The 14,909-nt window shown below is 44.1% G+C and overlaps 1 protein-coding gene across 1 annotated transcript in view; it reads left to right on the plus strand.

Annotated features, from left to right (window-relative positions):
- Positions 1–14,909, plus strand: part of CDHR5 (cadherin related family member 5) — a 73,960-nt gene that overhangs the window by 39,178 nt on the left and 19,873 nt on the right. Inside the window, exons 8-10 of the mRNA XM_068259825.1 lie at positions 3,320–3,410; positions 6,712–6,809; positions 14,153–14,353. Coding sequence (XP_068115926.1) covers positions 3,320–3,410; positions 6,712–6,809; positions 14,153–14,353 — 390 coding nt within the window. The remainder of the gene's footprint in view (positions 1–3,319; positions 3,411–6,711; positions 6,810–14,152; positions 14,354–14,909) is intronic.

Consider the following 14,909-nt stretch of genomic DNA (forward strand, 5'->3'; position numbering starts at 1 on the left):
AAAGAAAACATTAGTGGCATTGTCCCCCTCTCCTGCCGCGATCCGCTCGGCGCCGCCACTCACGGAAAGCCCCCTCCGCCGCTACACGCCGAGCGTCCATCCTCTTGCCCTCCTACTTCCTGTTTACATCACGTGCATCCGCGTCATGCATATCTCGAGCAAGCAGCGGCAAGATGGGTAAGCGCTTCCCTGCGCACTCTGCAACATTTTTTTGGGTGCATTTGGCATATAAGACGCACCCAATTTTTCCCCCCTGTTTTGGGGAAGAAAAAGTGCGTCTTATATGCCGAAAAATACGGTAATATTCGTTTGCAGCTACGTCATGTGTTTATTTTAAATAATTTTCCTCGCTTCAGGTTCCCTTTAAGCAGACTGTGATTGTCTATTGTTGTGACTTAGATGTAGATCAGATCACATTTTATGACCAATTTATGCAGAAATCCATATAATTCCAAAGGGTTCACATACTTTTTATTGCTTGCTACTGTATACCTTCCATGATTGGCCCTTGTTCTACAATAACATATTGTCCAGTAGCCCAGCGTTCCCACTTCCTAGAGCAAGGCATGCTGAAATGAGGCAAATAAACTGACTAGCCAAACTATCTACCTTTACTGTGTACTGTACTAATGTAGGTCTCCATTATCCCACGAAAACCTAACCTTAATACTAGCACATTTTTCAAATGAATGAAAAACAAGCAGAAAAGGAATTTACAGTTATTTGCAATACTAATTGCTACTTCAAAATATTTAATGTTTCATGCAGTTCTCTTAACTGTTTCTGGACCACTGAAAGTTGAAACGCCCAGGTGTCTTCACTGTGTACAGGTAACAAGCTAATATTAGAAGCACCTTCTGTAAGGGAGTGCTTATAATCCCAGCTTGTTACAGGACCTGTATAAAAGACACCTGTGTACAGAAGAAAGCAATCGGGTTGCAAACTAGCCACCATGGCCAAGACCAAAGAGTTGTCCAAGGAAAAGATTGTAGACCTGCACTGGGCTATAAGACTATTGCCAAGCAGCTTGGTAAGAAGGTGACAACAGATAGTACAATCATTTTTAAATGGAAGAAATACAAAGTAACTGTCAATCTCCCTCAGTCTGGGGCTCCATGCAAGATCTCACCTCATGGAGTTGCAATGATTATGAGAATGGTGACAAATCAGCCCACAACTATATGGTGGGAATGCATCAATGATCTCAGGGCAGCTGGGACCATGGCCATCCGCACATAGGGGCAAAATGGGGCGGACGCTCCCCCCTGGCCATCCACGCTGCCTATGGTGTAATAAGCAGAGTGCCAGCAGCCAGCGTCAGACCTCCGATCAGCCGGCGACCAGTGAGTGCGGGCACTAGAACCTTGCGAACACCGCAATGACATGTGGAAGTGATGTCAGTCACTTCCGCACATGCAGCGCTGTGTCCACGGGGGTACCATGCACCCGCTTCACACTGGTTGCTGGCTGATCGGTGGTCTGATGCTGGCTGCTGGCACTCTGCCACAGGGACGGCCAGGGGGGTGACTGATGGTAAGTGTGAGACTGTCACTGGGGGTCACCTGTCACTAGGGGGGTGAGTGGCCCCTGTCACTACCCAAAAACTGGGGGGCCCCTGTCACTACGGGTGTGAGTGGTCTCTGTCACTACCTAAAACTGAGGGGCACCTGTCACTAAGGGGTCCCTGTCACTATCTAAAACTGGGGGGTACCTGTGTCGGAGGCACTCACAATCTAATCCCTACCATAGTCCTAGTCTAATGTCCCACCATTGCTAAGTGCATGTAAATTTCTCTCCACCCGTGACCACACTCACATCCTGGTCCATGGGCACACCCATTTTCAGCGTGGCACGCTACGCAATACTTGCCCCACCCCCTTTTTTGCCCCTCCCCCTGGAATTTTTTTTGCATACGCCCATAGCTGGGACCATATTTACCAAGAAAACAATTGTTAACACACTATGCCATGAAGCACTCTTTTGCCAGGTCCCCCTGCGCAAGACAGCACATGCTTTCCAATGCATATGAATTATTCAAAGGAGAACTGCGTGAAAGTGTTATTGAACGTTGTGGTTAGATGAGACCAAAATTTTTCTTTTTGGCATCAACTCGCTGTGTTTGCAGGAGGAGGAATATTGCCAATGACCTCCAAGAACATCAACCCCACTGTCCAACAAGGAGGTGGACACATTATGCTTTAGGGGCGTTTTTCTCCTAAGGGGACAGGACCTTCACTGCTTGGAAGGGGCAATGGACAGGGCCATGTACCATCAAATCTTGGGTGGGCACCTCCTTCCCTCAGCTAGGGTATTAAAAATGGATTGTGGGATGGTATTCCATTATGGCAATGACCCAAACCACATAGCCAAAGCAATAAAGTAGTGGCTCAAGAATTTGCACAAGAAGGTCCTTGAGTGGCCTAGCCAGTCTCCAGATATTAATTGATTAGAAAATGTATGGAGGGAGCTGAAGAGGGTTTGACGTGCCAAACATCAGCCTCGAAACTCGCAAACCTCACTGACTTGGGGAGGCTATGCAAAGAGGATTGGGACAGAATTTCTCCTGAGGTGTGTGCAAAGGTGGTGGCCAACTATAAGAAACCACTGAACTTTTTGATTGTCAACAAGGGTTTTACCAACAAGTTATCTTTTGATAGATGATCCAATACTTCTTTCACTCATTACAATGCACATAAAGCTCTCACTGTGGGGTTCTTTTGCTGTTATTATGTCTCTCACAGCTACAAAAAAACCTTTCATTACTAATATAGACTGATGTTTTTTTTTTTTTTTTGGGGGGGGGGGGGGGGGTCAGAGGGAAAATGAGCAAAGTTAGGAGTGGACTAAATACTTATTTCCCTCACATGCACTGGGGCTTTGAACATAGTCCTCATCTCAAGCCTTATTATTTCCTTTTAAGTACATTGTATGCCCACAAAAGCAGAGCCAGGCTAGCAAGTTTGAGGCTTTACCTCCTGACCAATACTAACCCACATGGCTTTTACCACTAGGGGATACCTTGCAAGGATGACACCAAAACCTCTGTTGCAAAACCCCCTTGTCTTGCTTACCTTTTGCACCTCACATGTTGACATTGCATCTGCTGTTTTTAAACGTTGATTTTGATTTGAGGGTAGAAACTAGGAACTTGTAACTTCTATACTGCCAGTATATTGGATCATAGAAAAGTCAAACATTACCACTAGACCAAATCAAGATATTGTAATTTTTGGAACCATGGGCAGAAAATTATTGCTGTAACCCACAGATATGCCTATTTTGATGTATTATTAGTAATATTGTGGTATATTTCTTTTAGACAGAGCCTCTGAACTTGGAACCTGGGCCTTTATATGCTGTGGATGGAGATTACGGAATTAATGATGTCATTGTCTATGATATCCTTAGTGGTAAGCATACAAATTATGGTATTTAATCTTCCATTACTGCATTTTAGACACATTTTAAAGACTTTACTAAAATAAATAAAATGTGGAGCCCTGTTGTTTTCTGATGCATGTAAATGTAAAAAGGTGGGAAAAAAGTACCCCATCTTACTTTCTGTTTTTATACTAAATGGTTTTCAAACTTTTATCAGAATGAGATATGGGTAGCACGGTGGCGTAGTGGTTAGCGCTCTTGCCTTGCAAGCGCTGGGTCCCCGGTTCAAATCCCAGCCTGGTCAACATTTGCAAGGAGTTTGTATGTTTTCCCCGTGTCTGTGTGGTTTTCCTCTGGGCACTCCGGTTTCCTCCCACATCCCAAAAACATACAGATAAGTTAATTGGCTTCCCCCCAAAAAATTGGCCCTAGACCATACATGCACTACACGATACATACATATGACTATGGTAGGGACTAGATTGTGAGCCCCTCTGAGGGACAGTTAGTGACAAGACAATATACTCTGTACAGCGCTGCGTAATATGTCGGCGCTATATAAACAAAATAACAATCAGAACAAGGTACATAAACACACAATGCAGTTTTTAGTTTTTCTGTTTTATGATAAGCAAAGTTATCAACCACAAAGTTATTATGCAGGGTGAGAGCATCTGAACGAGCTGGCACTGAATGTGTTGCCACACGACAGATGCACAGCACAGGTGAAGGAAACTTCCATTTTACCCTATGGGTCAGTTTATGTGTTTTAGCTTAAAACAAACCTGAAGCGGAAAAAAAACCTATGATATAATGCAGTGGTGCTCAACCTTTTTTGGCCCGAGGGCCGAACTTCAAATCAAGAAAAATCTCGAGGGCCGGAACACATGCATACAAAATTTCGATGTAAAACTTTTAACGTTTTTCTAGTAACAGTTAACATGGTGTTGGAAATGGAAAGAAAACGACAATATAAGAATTGTTGTACTCACCATTTGATGCACATTTTCTTAATGAGAAGTTTGTGTCTGTGTGGGGCTGAGGGGGCTGTCAGCTCTGTGTGGGGCTGAGGGGGCTGTCGGCTCTGTGTGGGCCTGAGGGGGCTGTCGGCTCTGTGTGGGCCTGAGGGGGCTGTCGGCTCTGTGTGGGGCTGAGGGGGTTGTCAGCTTTGTGTGGGGCTGAGGAGGCTGTCCGCTCTGTGTGGGGCTGAGGAGGCTGTCAGCTCTGTGTGGGGCTGAGGGGGCTGTCGGCTCTGTGTGGGGCTGAGGGGGCTGTCGGCTCTGTGTGGGCCTGAGGGGGCTGTCGGCTCTGTGTGGGGCTGAGGAGGCTGCCTGCGGTGTCCTGCGGAGGAGGAGAGGATAGGGTGGTATTGCGCCGTAGTAATTATAGGCTGAGGACGGAGGCTGCCCGCGGAGGGAGAGGATCGGGTGGTATTGTTACAGACCGTTATACTAGTATCGGCACTCGGCAAGTAAGTAGTCCCGCGCATACACCCGCGTGTGCTGCGTATTCAGCCCCGGGTAGCGCTGGGATAGTTAGAAAGCCTTGCTCATTGGTTACTGCAGGAACCTTCCTCCAATAGGAATCAGCCTGATTCCTATTGGAGGAAGGTTCCTGCAGTAACCAATGAGCAAGGCTTTCTAACTATCCCAGCGCTACCCGGGGCTGAATACGCAGCACACGCGGGTGTATGCGCTGGACTACTTACTTGCCGAGTGCCGATACTAGTATAACGGTCTGTAACAATACCACCCGATCCTCTCCCTCTGCAGGACACCGTCGCGCGGGCCACATAAACTGGCCTCGCGGGCCACAAATGGCCCGCGGGCCTTAGGTTGGGCACAGCTGATATAATGCATTGTATGTGTAGTACGGATAATGAATAGACTATTATTAGCAAAGAAAAGAGTCTTTTATTTGTACTTTCAATTACAGTATATAGCTTTGTTTATAACATTGCACCATACTGTCATAGTTGCAGTTTACAAACCACACTCTGTATTTTGAACTATAAAACATAATAGAGCTAATGACCCTTTGAATTTTCCTTCAGTAAAACCTTATCTCAATCTTTCTCTCACTGTTTCTGCTTTAGGAAACAGGACTGTATTCAACCCAAGTAGGGATGAATAACTCAGGGAAGCTCTTTTGCATAGATAACAAATTAAGTTTCTTACCTCTTTCTGTACTGGAAACAATATGAGAATCTTTTCTTTGTTACTAATGTTCTATTTCTTAGCTGGACTAATGTTCTATTTTTTAGTTGGACTACACATACAATTCATTATCTCATACGTTTATATTCGGTTCAGGTTTGCTTTAAAGGACACCTGAAGTGAGAGGGACTTGAGGCTGCTCTATTTATTTCCTTTTACACAATGCAAATTTCCTGGCTGTCCTGCTGATCCTCTGCCTCTAATACACAATGGGGGAAGAGACACCCAGAAAAAAATAAAATACATAAAAATCTATAAACTCCAAATCTGAGGTGGCTTACCTCAAAGATGACACTTATTTGCACTAGGGCAACTCGTTTCGTGAGCATATATAACTGACTTTATTAGGACAAATATCAGTGCAGAGAAACAAAATAGCCTGACATTGATCGCCTCAGCAACAAGTAATTTATATGGGTAATTCCATGGCCGTTCAACATAGTTCTGTACTTGACCTCTCCGATTTTGACCAAATTTTTTCCCCGTGATCAGTGACCCCTAAAACACTCCAAACCAAATTTTATCAAAAAATTCCAACATTTGGCCGAGCGCTGGCTCAAAATCAAAATGGGCAATTTTGACATAGACCAATTTTCAACTGTCTATGCACAAGATTTTGAATATCACTAAATGCCACCAGAGAATCTATTACTATGTCTTTTACTCATTGGTTCTTTGTGGTATGCGTAACTGGAGGTGAGGCGGGGCCATAATTAGAGGTGTGTTGGGGTGTAATTAGGAGTGTGGTGGGGCGTAACTGGAGCTGTGGTGGGGTTGTAACTGGAGGTGTGGGGGGCATAACTGGAGGTGTGTTGGAGGTATAATTGGAAGTGTGGAGGGGGGTAACAGGAGATGTGGTGGTAGCGTAACTGAGGTGTGGCGGGACGTAACCAGAGGGGTGGTGGGGCGTAACCAGAGGTGTGGCGGGGCGTAACTAGAGGTGTGGCGGGGGTGTTTCTAAAGGTGCCCTTCTTTCTCATCTCAGAAAGTTGAGAGATATGGACAAGGGGTGAGGATAACTCAATCTTATTAGGCTAAGTCTAGAGTTCAGAGCTGTACGTTTGTACTAATCATCATCACATCACTAAACCTTCCTTCTCCTTTTGTCCATTAGGGAATGAGGATGCAGTATTTGCAGTGGACCGCTCGTCTGGAAACATAACAATGAGTAAATCAATAGATACTGTGAGAACTATTAATCTGCTAGTTATGGTGAGTGTTGAACCTAAACAGGGAAAAAAATCATGCATGACCATATTGTACAAATGTACAGTCTTCCGAAGGCTACAAAGAAGTACATTAAACTGCCAATAGGTGAGTAATTTTACCAAATGCCATGTGTCATGAAGATAGAAATGGAGAGAAAGTAAATACACTGTTTAGTTAAACAGTGCACAGGTGTAGATAAGAGAGCACAGTATTTAGTCATTCAGATTGTTATATGTGTAGCAACGCAAACCCCGAAAACAAATTATTTCACAGCACCTAATGTCTTAGCCAGTGTTGTGATTTAAAGCTCAGCTAAAAGCTAACAAAACAAGCTATCTAAGCACTGTTCTGCATGTCTAATCACACAGCACTCAGATTGGAAGGAGACACCCCAAAGGTTCTATACAATCAATTCTGAGTGGATAATGAAACAGTCTTACCTTAGGCTGAAGGCATAGACATTCATTTTAGTTTGATCAACACCAGAAATGACAACGCACTTCATGGCTCCTGCCCACTTCTTCAGGTCTATAGAACAGTGTATTTGTCAGGTACAGCAATGTTACCTCAGCGGCGGAGAAGACTTTGTCTGCCGCTCCTTCCTCTGACGTCACCGCGGCAGCCACCGCGTCCTCTCAGACATCTTGCGCAGCTCCGGGCTTTGGAAGGACAGGCCTCTCCTCTGCACATCAGATTATGTCAGCACGCTCGCGGGCAGGGCGGCAGGACCTTTATAACTTGAGTAGGTGGGTCAGCTGATCCTGCGGTCAGCTGACACCGACCTGCCAATCACACGCTGCTGATTGGTTAAGCCCTCTGGGCGGGCAGTTGGAATTTGCTTTCTGTATTTAAGCTTGGAGATGTCATTTGCTCATTGTCTGTTGTTGCGAATACTTCACCGTGCTAGCGCTCAGACCTTAGTCAGATCCTTGTGTGCTTGTGTAGGATTATTATTATTATTATTGTAATTATCGTAAATTAATTATTACTGTGTATGATCTTTTGCCTGTACTTCTGATTACTCTCTGCCTTACGATTCTGTACCTTGCCTATCTGATCTGCTACCGACTTCTGCCTGAAATACTGACTACGAGTTTGCCTTACGATTCTGTACCTCTGCCTATCTGATCTGCTGCCGACTTCTGCCTGTATACTCACCACGTTTTTCCTAACGATTTTGTACCCCTATACGACCGATCTGTTACTGACTCTGACTGAACGACCACTCTCTCTGCTAAGTGATAGCCCCTGCCATTTAGGGCTATCACTTCCTTCAGCACTGAAGAATACTGTGCACTAATACACGTGTGACCACACTCTGAATAAAATACTGACTATCGTGTTGTAAGAGCTAGTACTGATTATTAGATCCATTACGGATCATTACAGTATTAATGTAGCTGTACACATGGACTTAGGTTATGGAAAATAGCATCACTGCCCAGTAAGACATGCAGGTCTGTGATGAACTAGTAGGCACTAGTCCTGATGTCTGTTTTTTTTTGGCTTTTAGTTGGTTTTTAATTGATAGGCATTTTGCATTGACATGTGATGTCATAATATGTATTGTTATAACTGTAATTAGGTATACCAATACTAGTACTGTAAAATCATATCACGTGTTAAGTGACACATATTGCTGTTTATTATTTTAACAAGCATGGTGCTGTAATGTCTTAACAGAAATTGTGATAGCATCGTGCATCTGATGGTACAGTATGTCAGTAGGTATTGCGATGTCAAACTAGGTAGTGTGATGTATTATAAATATTGTGATATCAAAGTATTGGTGACAAGCTATTTTGATGTCATACCAAGTCTTACAGGACTTGATGCATAACACTTGATGCATTGATGCATAACACTTCCTTAGTGCTTCTAACACCTGTTTCACTCATATATATTTTTTTCTGATGTCACTTTATCTTATGATCAATTAACATTAAAGCGGAATATAACCCTGCATTTCAACTTTGCTCTAAAACATTATTTACAGCGTATTATATGCAACCAGCATTTTTTTTTTACTAGACCAGCATTGGAAGGGTTACACACAGAGCTTTAAAGTTCCTGGGGAGAACTGCTCCCAGCATCGGAAGTTTAGATAGATACATTTAAGTAAACAAAATGTATCTAATTGTGGAATGTGACTCACTCTCTCTGACAGTGCAGGAGCTGGAGGACAGCCAAAGAGTGTGTAACATTCCTCACTTGTTACATTCTGTTTAGTTAAATGTATCCATCTAAACTTCGGATGCGTCTGCATTTCTAGCCAAGGAACTTTAAAGCTCTGTGTGTAACCCTTCCAATGCTGGTCTAGTAAAAAAAAAATGCTGGTTGCATATAATATGCTGTAAATAATGTTTTAGAGCAAAGTTGAAATGCAGGGTTATATTCCGCTTTAAACATATGTGCCTTAACCCATTAGCATCTTAAAACAAAATATTTAGAAGATGCTGTGACGCTCACACGGTTCCCGAGAAAACTGTGTGTACGCCATTTACGTCACAAACGCAAGTTCCATTGCAAAATAGTAAAAATGTATTTTTTTTAATCAACTTTTTTTTCCCCTACTCCCTGGCTGCCAGCAATCACTGATACTTTCCAATTACAGAACCTCTCACCTAAGTGTGAAATCTGTTCCCAAGCATTCCTGGAAAGTATATGGCTCATCCATCAGATGAAGTCAGATATGAGCTTGACAGAACCAATTTAAAGGAGAAAGAGCTGGGACTACTCGGCACCGATCTCAGCAGGGAAGCTGACACTAAGGGCCGGTTCACACTTGCGGTTCCCTGCCAAACGGACCGGATGACCTGACCGGATCCGGACCGGATCCGGATCGGAACCGTACGGTTCTGATCCGGATCCGATCCGGATCCGGTCAAGTTGCATCAGGTGTTCATCAGGATGAGATCCGGATCAGTTTGGCAAAAGCTAGTAGAAACCGAATAAAAATGGTGGGGTCTGGGAGGTCAGCAGAAGGTGGACCTGTGGAATCAGGCTCTTCGCTGTTTAGCACTCACCTCCACCTCCGACATACTGCCAACATCTCCAGCACGTTTAAAGTCACTGCTGCTCCACTCCAAAATGCTTGCCCATGTGTCCGCATCCAAAATCGCCGCTACAATACGCATAGGAAGTGGGGTAGAACATCCGGATTTTTAGCCAGTGTGTTGTGCGCTCTCCGGTTCTCATTGGTTTGTATTGGCCGGATGGTGCAGTCCGGCTCCGCTCCGGATACGGCTGCCGGAGGAGCCGGACCAAAAAATAGCGCATGTTGGGTCTTATGCCGGAGTCCGGATCCGGTCCCGACGAAACGGACGCATGTGAACGGACGCATAGGCTTCCATTGCTATGCCGTGCGTCCGTTCTGCATGCGCTCCGGCACGGCGATTCTGGACGGCGACCGCTAATGTGAACCGGGCCTTAGCTCTGCTTTCCCAGCTTCAAAGACCCCCAGCTGAGTTCTTCAACTAGAACTGACCTGCTGTAAACTTCAAATGTCTATGATAATGCATAGACTTCTGTATTTTTTCTGTATTTCTGGTGTTACAAAGATACCAGGTCCTTCAAATTCGCAGTGTGTTGGACTTCATGTGACACTGGTTCTGAGAGATTTTCAACCATCTGGATCTTCCAGAACCAATACTACAAAGGGTGGAAGTAACGAACGGTGTTATTTGTCTCCCCTAGCCCTCATGTATAGTATCAAATGAATTGTAAAATTATGCTGAATGCGAATATGCATTCTGTTTCCTGGTGTGGCCTACGGGCACGGAGAAAGCGGGCAAAACATGTATTGGGTCAAAATCTCTCCTTGTCTAACGGGGCACTGCCCTATTCAAATTTTACAAGGCCGGACTTGTACGTGTCATGACCCCTCCCATCTACAGCAAGGATTAAAACCCCAATGACACAGCTGTCCGAGGTCCAAAGTCCATCATCTGAAAGCTTTGTCAAATAACATCTGACAGCCAGCTGGACACTAGCAAAAAACCCTTGGATTATTTCACACAAAAGGGTCACAGTAATTCTACCGCATTGTTTTATTATTTTCTCATAAATTGTTGATTTGCTAGCTAGGTTGTAAATAACCGTTTCTTCCTCCTAGGATTAGCTAGTACCCGATTTCCTGTGCGAAATCGATAACTTTAGTTTATCGATTGGACATACAATAGAGATTGCATCATATATGGACCCAGTAACCTTTCTTTAAATGTCACACTGCTCACAGTCTTTAAGCCTTCGGAAGTGACTATTCCCCGAACGGCGACTGGAGCATGTCGAAAGTGATTGGGCTGGCTGCCATAGTATGAAAGTGGGAGTCTCTTTCCTTCCCAAACACGAGAGAGTGGTGGCAGTGAAATTACCTGATTTCCAGCGCGAAATCAATATTTTAAGTTTACCGATTGTGCATACAATCGTGATTCTACATGTATGGGCACCTCCAATCAATCTTAACCATTTACTACGCACACAGTGAACCTGCCTCCAGAAGTCTCTAGTGCACGAGACCTGCATGGCAACAGTGGCCTAGTAATACGGGATTGGTGAGTGATTGTCACGTTACATATTGGCGACAGCGTTGCTACCAATCTTTATTGTCAGTCTGCTCACCGTACTTCCTGCTAATGCTAACAGGAGCAGATTAGACGGGATTGGTACGCTCTGTCACATTAACCTTCTTCTTCTGACGATCCAGCAAACGGTCTTTTAACATCTTGTAGACGGGATCGCGGGGCTGGATTGTCACAGATGCCCACTTGTTTTAACCTCAGCTGGTAGAACTCGTTGTTCTGCCTAATGAGGTAATGCAGAGAGGTAGAGGGAGCGTTTTTATAGTTACCTTTGCCAGACATTGGACCAGCTTCTCCTCTTCATCCACTCGCGGCGCTGCACTCCCGGCATCCTCTGATCGGTGGCCCTTAACCAGTACACTATTTAGCCAATGAGATCAGATTAAACAAGAGGAATCAAAGTGGCTGTGAACATCAACGGTAAACTGTTACCATATGTCAAATCAGCGATATGAACTGTTAACGACTACACTATATCCTGCAAAGGAATAGTAATACAAAAACAACCTAGTTTCTATGCAAAACTACAAGGTCTAGACAGTAACGTCTTCAGAAGCGGGTTTTGGTTTTCTGTGTATACTCAGGAACAGGCAGATTAACATTAAATGATTTTAAATTATTTATTTCCAAAAGTAAAAAGAGTGCATTACAAGATTATTATAAAAAAGTTACACCTAACAATTGAACTTAATTGTACTCAACAGTTAGAAATAAAACAGGATAAAAAATAAAAATCCTTTATGTTCAATTGTGTCTGCTCAGTATTTTGGAATTAAAGAGTCTAGCATAGCATGATCTTCCAATAGACTTCTCAAATGTTCTTTATCGGTAGTAAAATGGAAGACGAGGACTATGTGCTTGGTGACCTTTTTTTAAGCATCTTCCCTCGGATGAGAGGGCTTGGACCAGGAGGGATGTTCCTTCCTAGCCCCTGCCATCTGGGGTGGAAGCCCCAGCGTTTAGAGTGAGATGACACAGCTATGGTTATTGCAGTCATTTTGCCTCTGGCTTGCAAAGTATGAATGTTATAATAGCAGATTTATAATCTGCCAGTATTTTCCTGTAAAAAGTAACATTACTTTAACTTGTGTGGTTATAGACAACAAATGTGCTAGCATCAATTAAAACATACGCAAACATTTCTCATTTCCTTAGCATCCAACTATCACAATTTCCTGGTGATGTGACTTTTCTTTCACCTTAAAAACAGGGGTGCAGCTTGGCCCAGGCGAACCAAGCGTCTGCTTGTGGCCTCACCTACAGCGGGGGCCACCCATGCTGCCAGGGTTACCTTGTATGTGATTTGTATTGCCAAAGCTGGCTCCCCATCACTCACACACAAACCTTAGATCAGCGGCAACGTGAACAGAGGGGAGAGCGGTGCAGTGACCACAAACTACACTTCAGATGTGGAAGTTAAATCATTGCTCATTCCCTGCATTTGAAGTGTGCTGAGCAGCTACTGTGCGCTGCTCTCTTCTCTTCCAGTAACCGCTGATCTGTAGGTTCTGGAGTGATGGGGATAGGGAGGCAGCATGAAGCTGCATATCCCCACTGACACCAATACTCTATATCAGGTGTTCCCAAACTTTCCCGGAACATACATAAAATGATGTTGAAAAACATTACATTGAATCTAGGTATTGATTCCCCCCAATAATGTCCAGAAGAGAATTCCCAGCAGCAGCCATTCAGTAATGCAGCACCCAAAGAAATTATTTGTGCACCAGACAGTGAAGCATACCCAGGTGACAACCTGCCATCCAGTTGGACAGCAGAGTCACCTGATGCAGAATTGGATGCCAGCAAATTACTGCTCGCTGGCTTCTACAGTATGTTGATAGGTGGTGGCAGCACGGCTATTCTATATGCAGGCCACCGATATTTAACAGTGCAGTGGGCCACATCTATAAGTTATACATTTTGTGTTTGGGGGCCAGTGAAAAAGTCTCAGGGGGACGCATTCGGCCCGCGGGCTGTAGTTTGAGGACCACTGCTTTATATGGTGGAGGAGGGGGACACCTTTGGCAACCTATACTGGAGGTGGCTACCTATACTAGAGGGACACACACCATGACTGCCTATATTGAGTAGGTGCACCTTTGGCTACCTATTATTACAGGAGAAGGGGCCTATGATCGAGGGGAGAGGGCCACTAATTATGTGCCGCTTGGGGCCACAAAAACCTTTTAGCAGCACCCCTAAATGACAAAATATGAATTGCATAACTCTATGTTTCTACAGGGCTAAGAATGAATGCATGTAGCCAAATGTTCACTGGCTCCGACTTCTTTGAGGCTAGTGTCACTGATGTGTGAACTGTTCATTTACAACAGACATATTCTCTGTGTGGGGTGAAGCCAGCTCATGGCTGTACACACTCAATTTGATTGTTTCAGGAAAACTTTACTCAAGGTTGGGGGGGGGGGGGGGGGGCAACACTGTGCTACTGTGCCTTACTTTATGTTTCAGCCATGTGAATCGTCCCTTGCTTTAACCGGGTGGTAGGGTGCAGCTTGGGAGAGTGATGCCTCAGGTGGGCATAATATTGGGCACTGCTGCTGGCCTTAGACACTTAGTGGCCATTTCGGCACCTTTTTCTACACCAGCCACTTCTGTCAAACATTTTGGTGAGCACATTATGTGCAGGACTGTTATTTTTGGGGAAGAATGTTGTCACCTTGCTAAGCTTTGTTCTATTTCTTCTTCAAACTTTTTTTGTGGTTATTTTCTTCTCATCTTGATCAAATTGTGTCTTCTCTCCAGGCTTCTCAAATAAGCGATGCCTCAAAACAGACCACAACCACAGTTAGGATTGATGTCAAAGAAAAGAACTTATATCCACCCATATTTGAAAACGATAACTACCATGGAGTGGTGTCTACACATTCTGAAATTGAAACTTTTGTTATGAATTCTAACAATGAAAAACTGAAGGTGTTTGCAGCTGATGGAGACTTTCCAGATGTAGGTATTTTTTAGATTAAAAGGAGAAATGAGTGCATGAAAAAAGGGCGCCAGGAAAAAAGGGCCCGGCCGGATAACGAAATGGTGCGGTTGAAATCTCAATAATGATAAACGTAGTTAACGAAATTGGTTAACGATAAATACCATTTTAAAACAGAAAGGAGATAATAATGAGAATATATTAACATTAAAAATCGGTACGTAATTCAACAATACAGCTTAACCCAACTCTACTCTCACACAGAACCCTCCCATGGTGGTGCCTAAACCTATAATCAACAATAGTGCCATACAGGACTCGACCCCAAAAGCAGATGTATATCCAAAATGTATTTATTCCATAATGCGGAGATACAACATGAAAGTAGCACAACGTTTCAGGCAGAGGCCCTTTCTCAAGCACAATATTTCGGGCAGAGGCCCTTTCTCAAACACTTGAGAAAGGGTCTCTGCCCGAAACGTTGTGTGCTACTTTCATGTTGTATCTCTGCATTATGGAAAAAATACATTTGAATATACATCCACTTTTGGGGTCGAGTCCTGTTGTTGATTATGG

The sequence above is a fragment of the Hyperolius riggenbachi genome, chromosome 11, assembly GCF_040937935.1.
Source record: "Hyperolius riggenbachi isolate aHypRig1 chromosome 11, aHypRig1.pri, whole genome shotgun sequence".
In the NCBI taxonomy this organism is placed as follows: Eukaryota; Metazoa; Chordata; class Amphibia; order Anura; family Hyperoliidae; genus Hyperolius; species Hyperolius riggenbachi.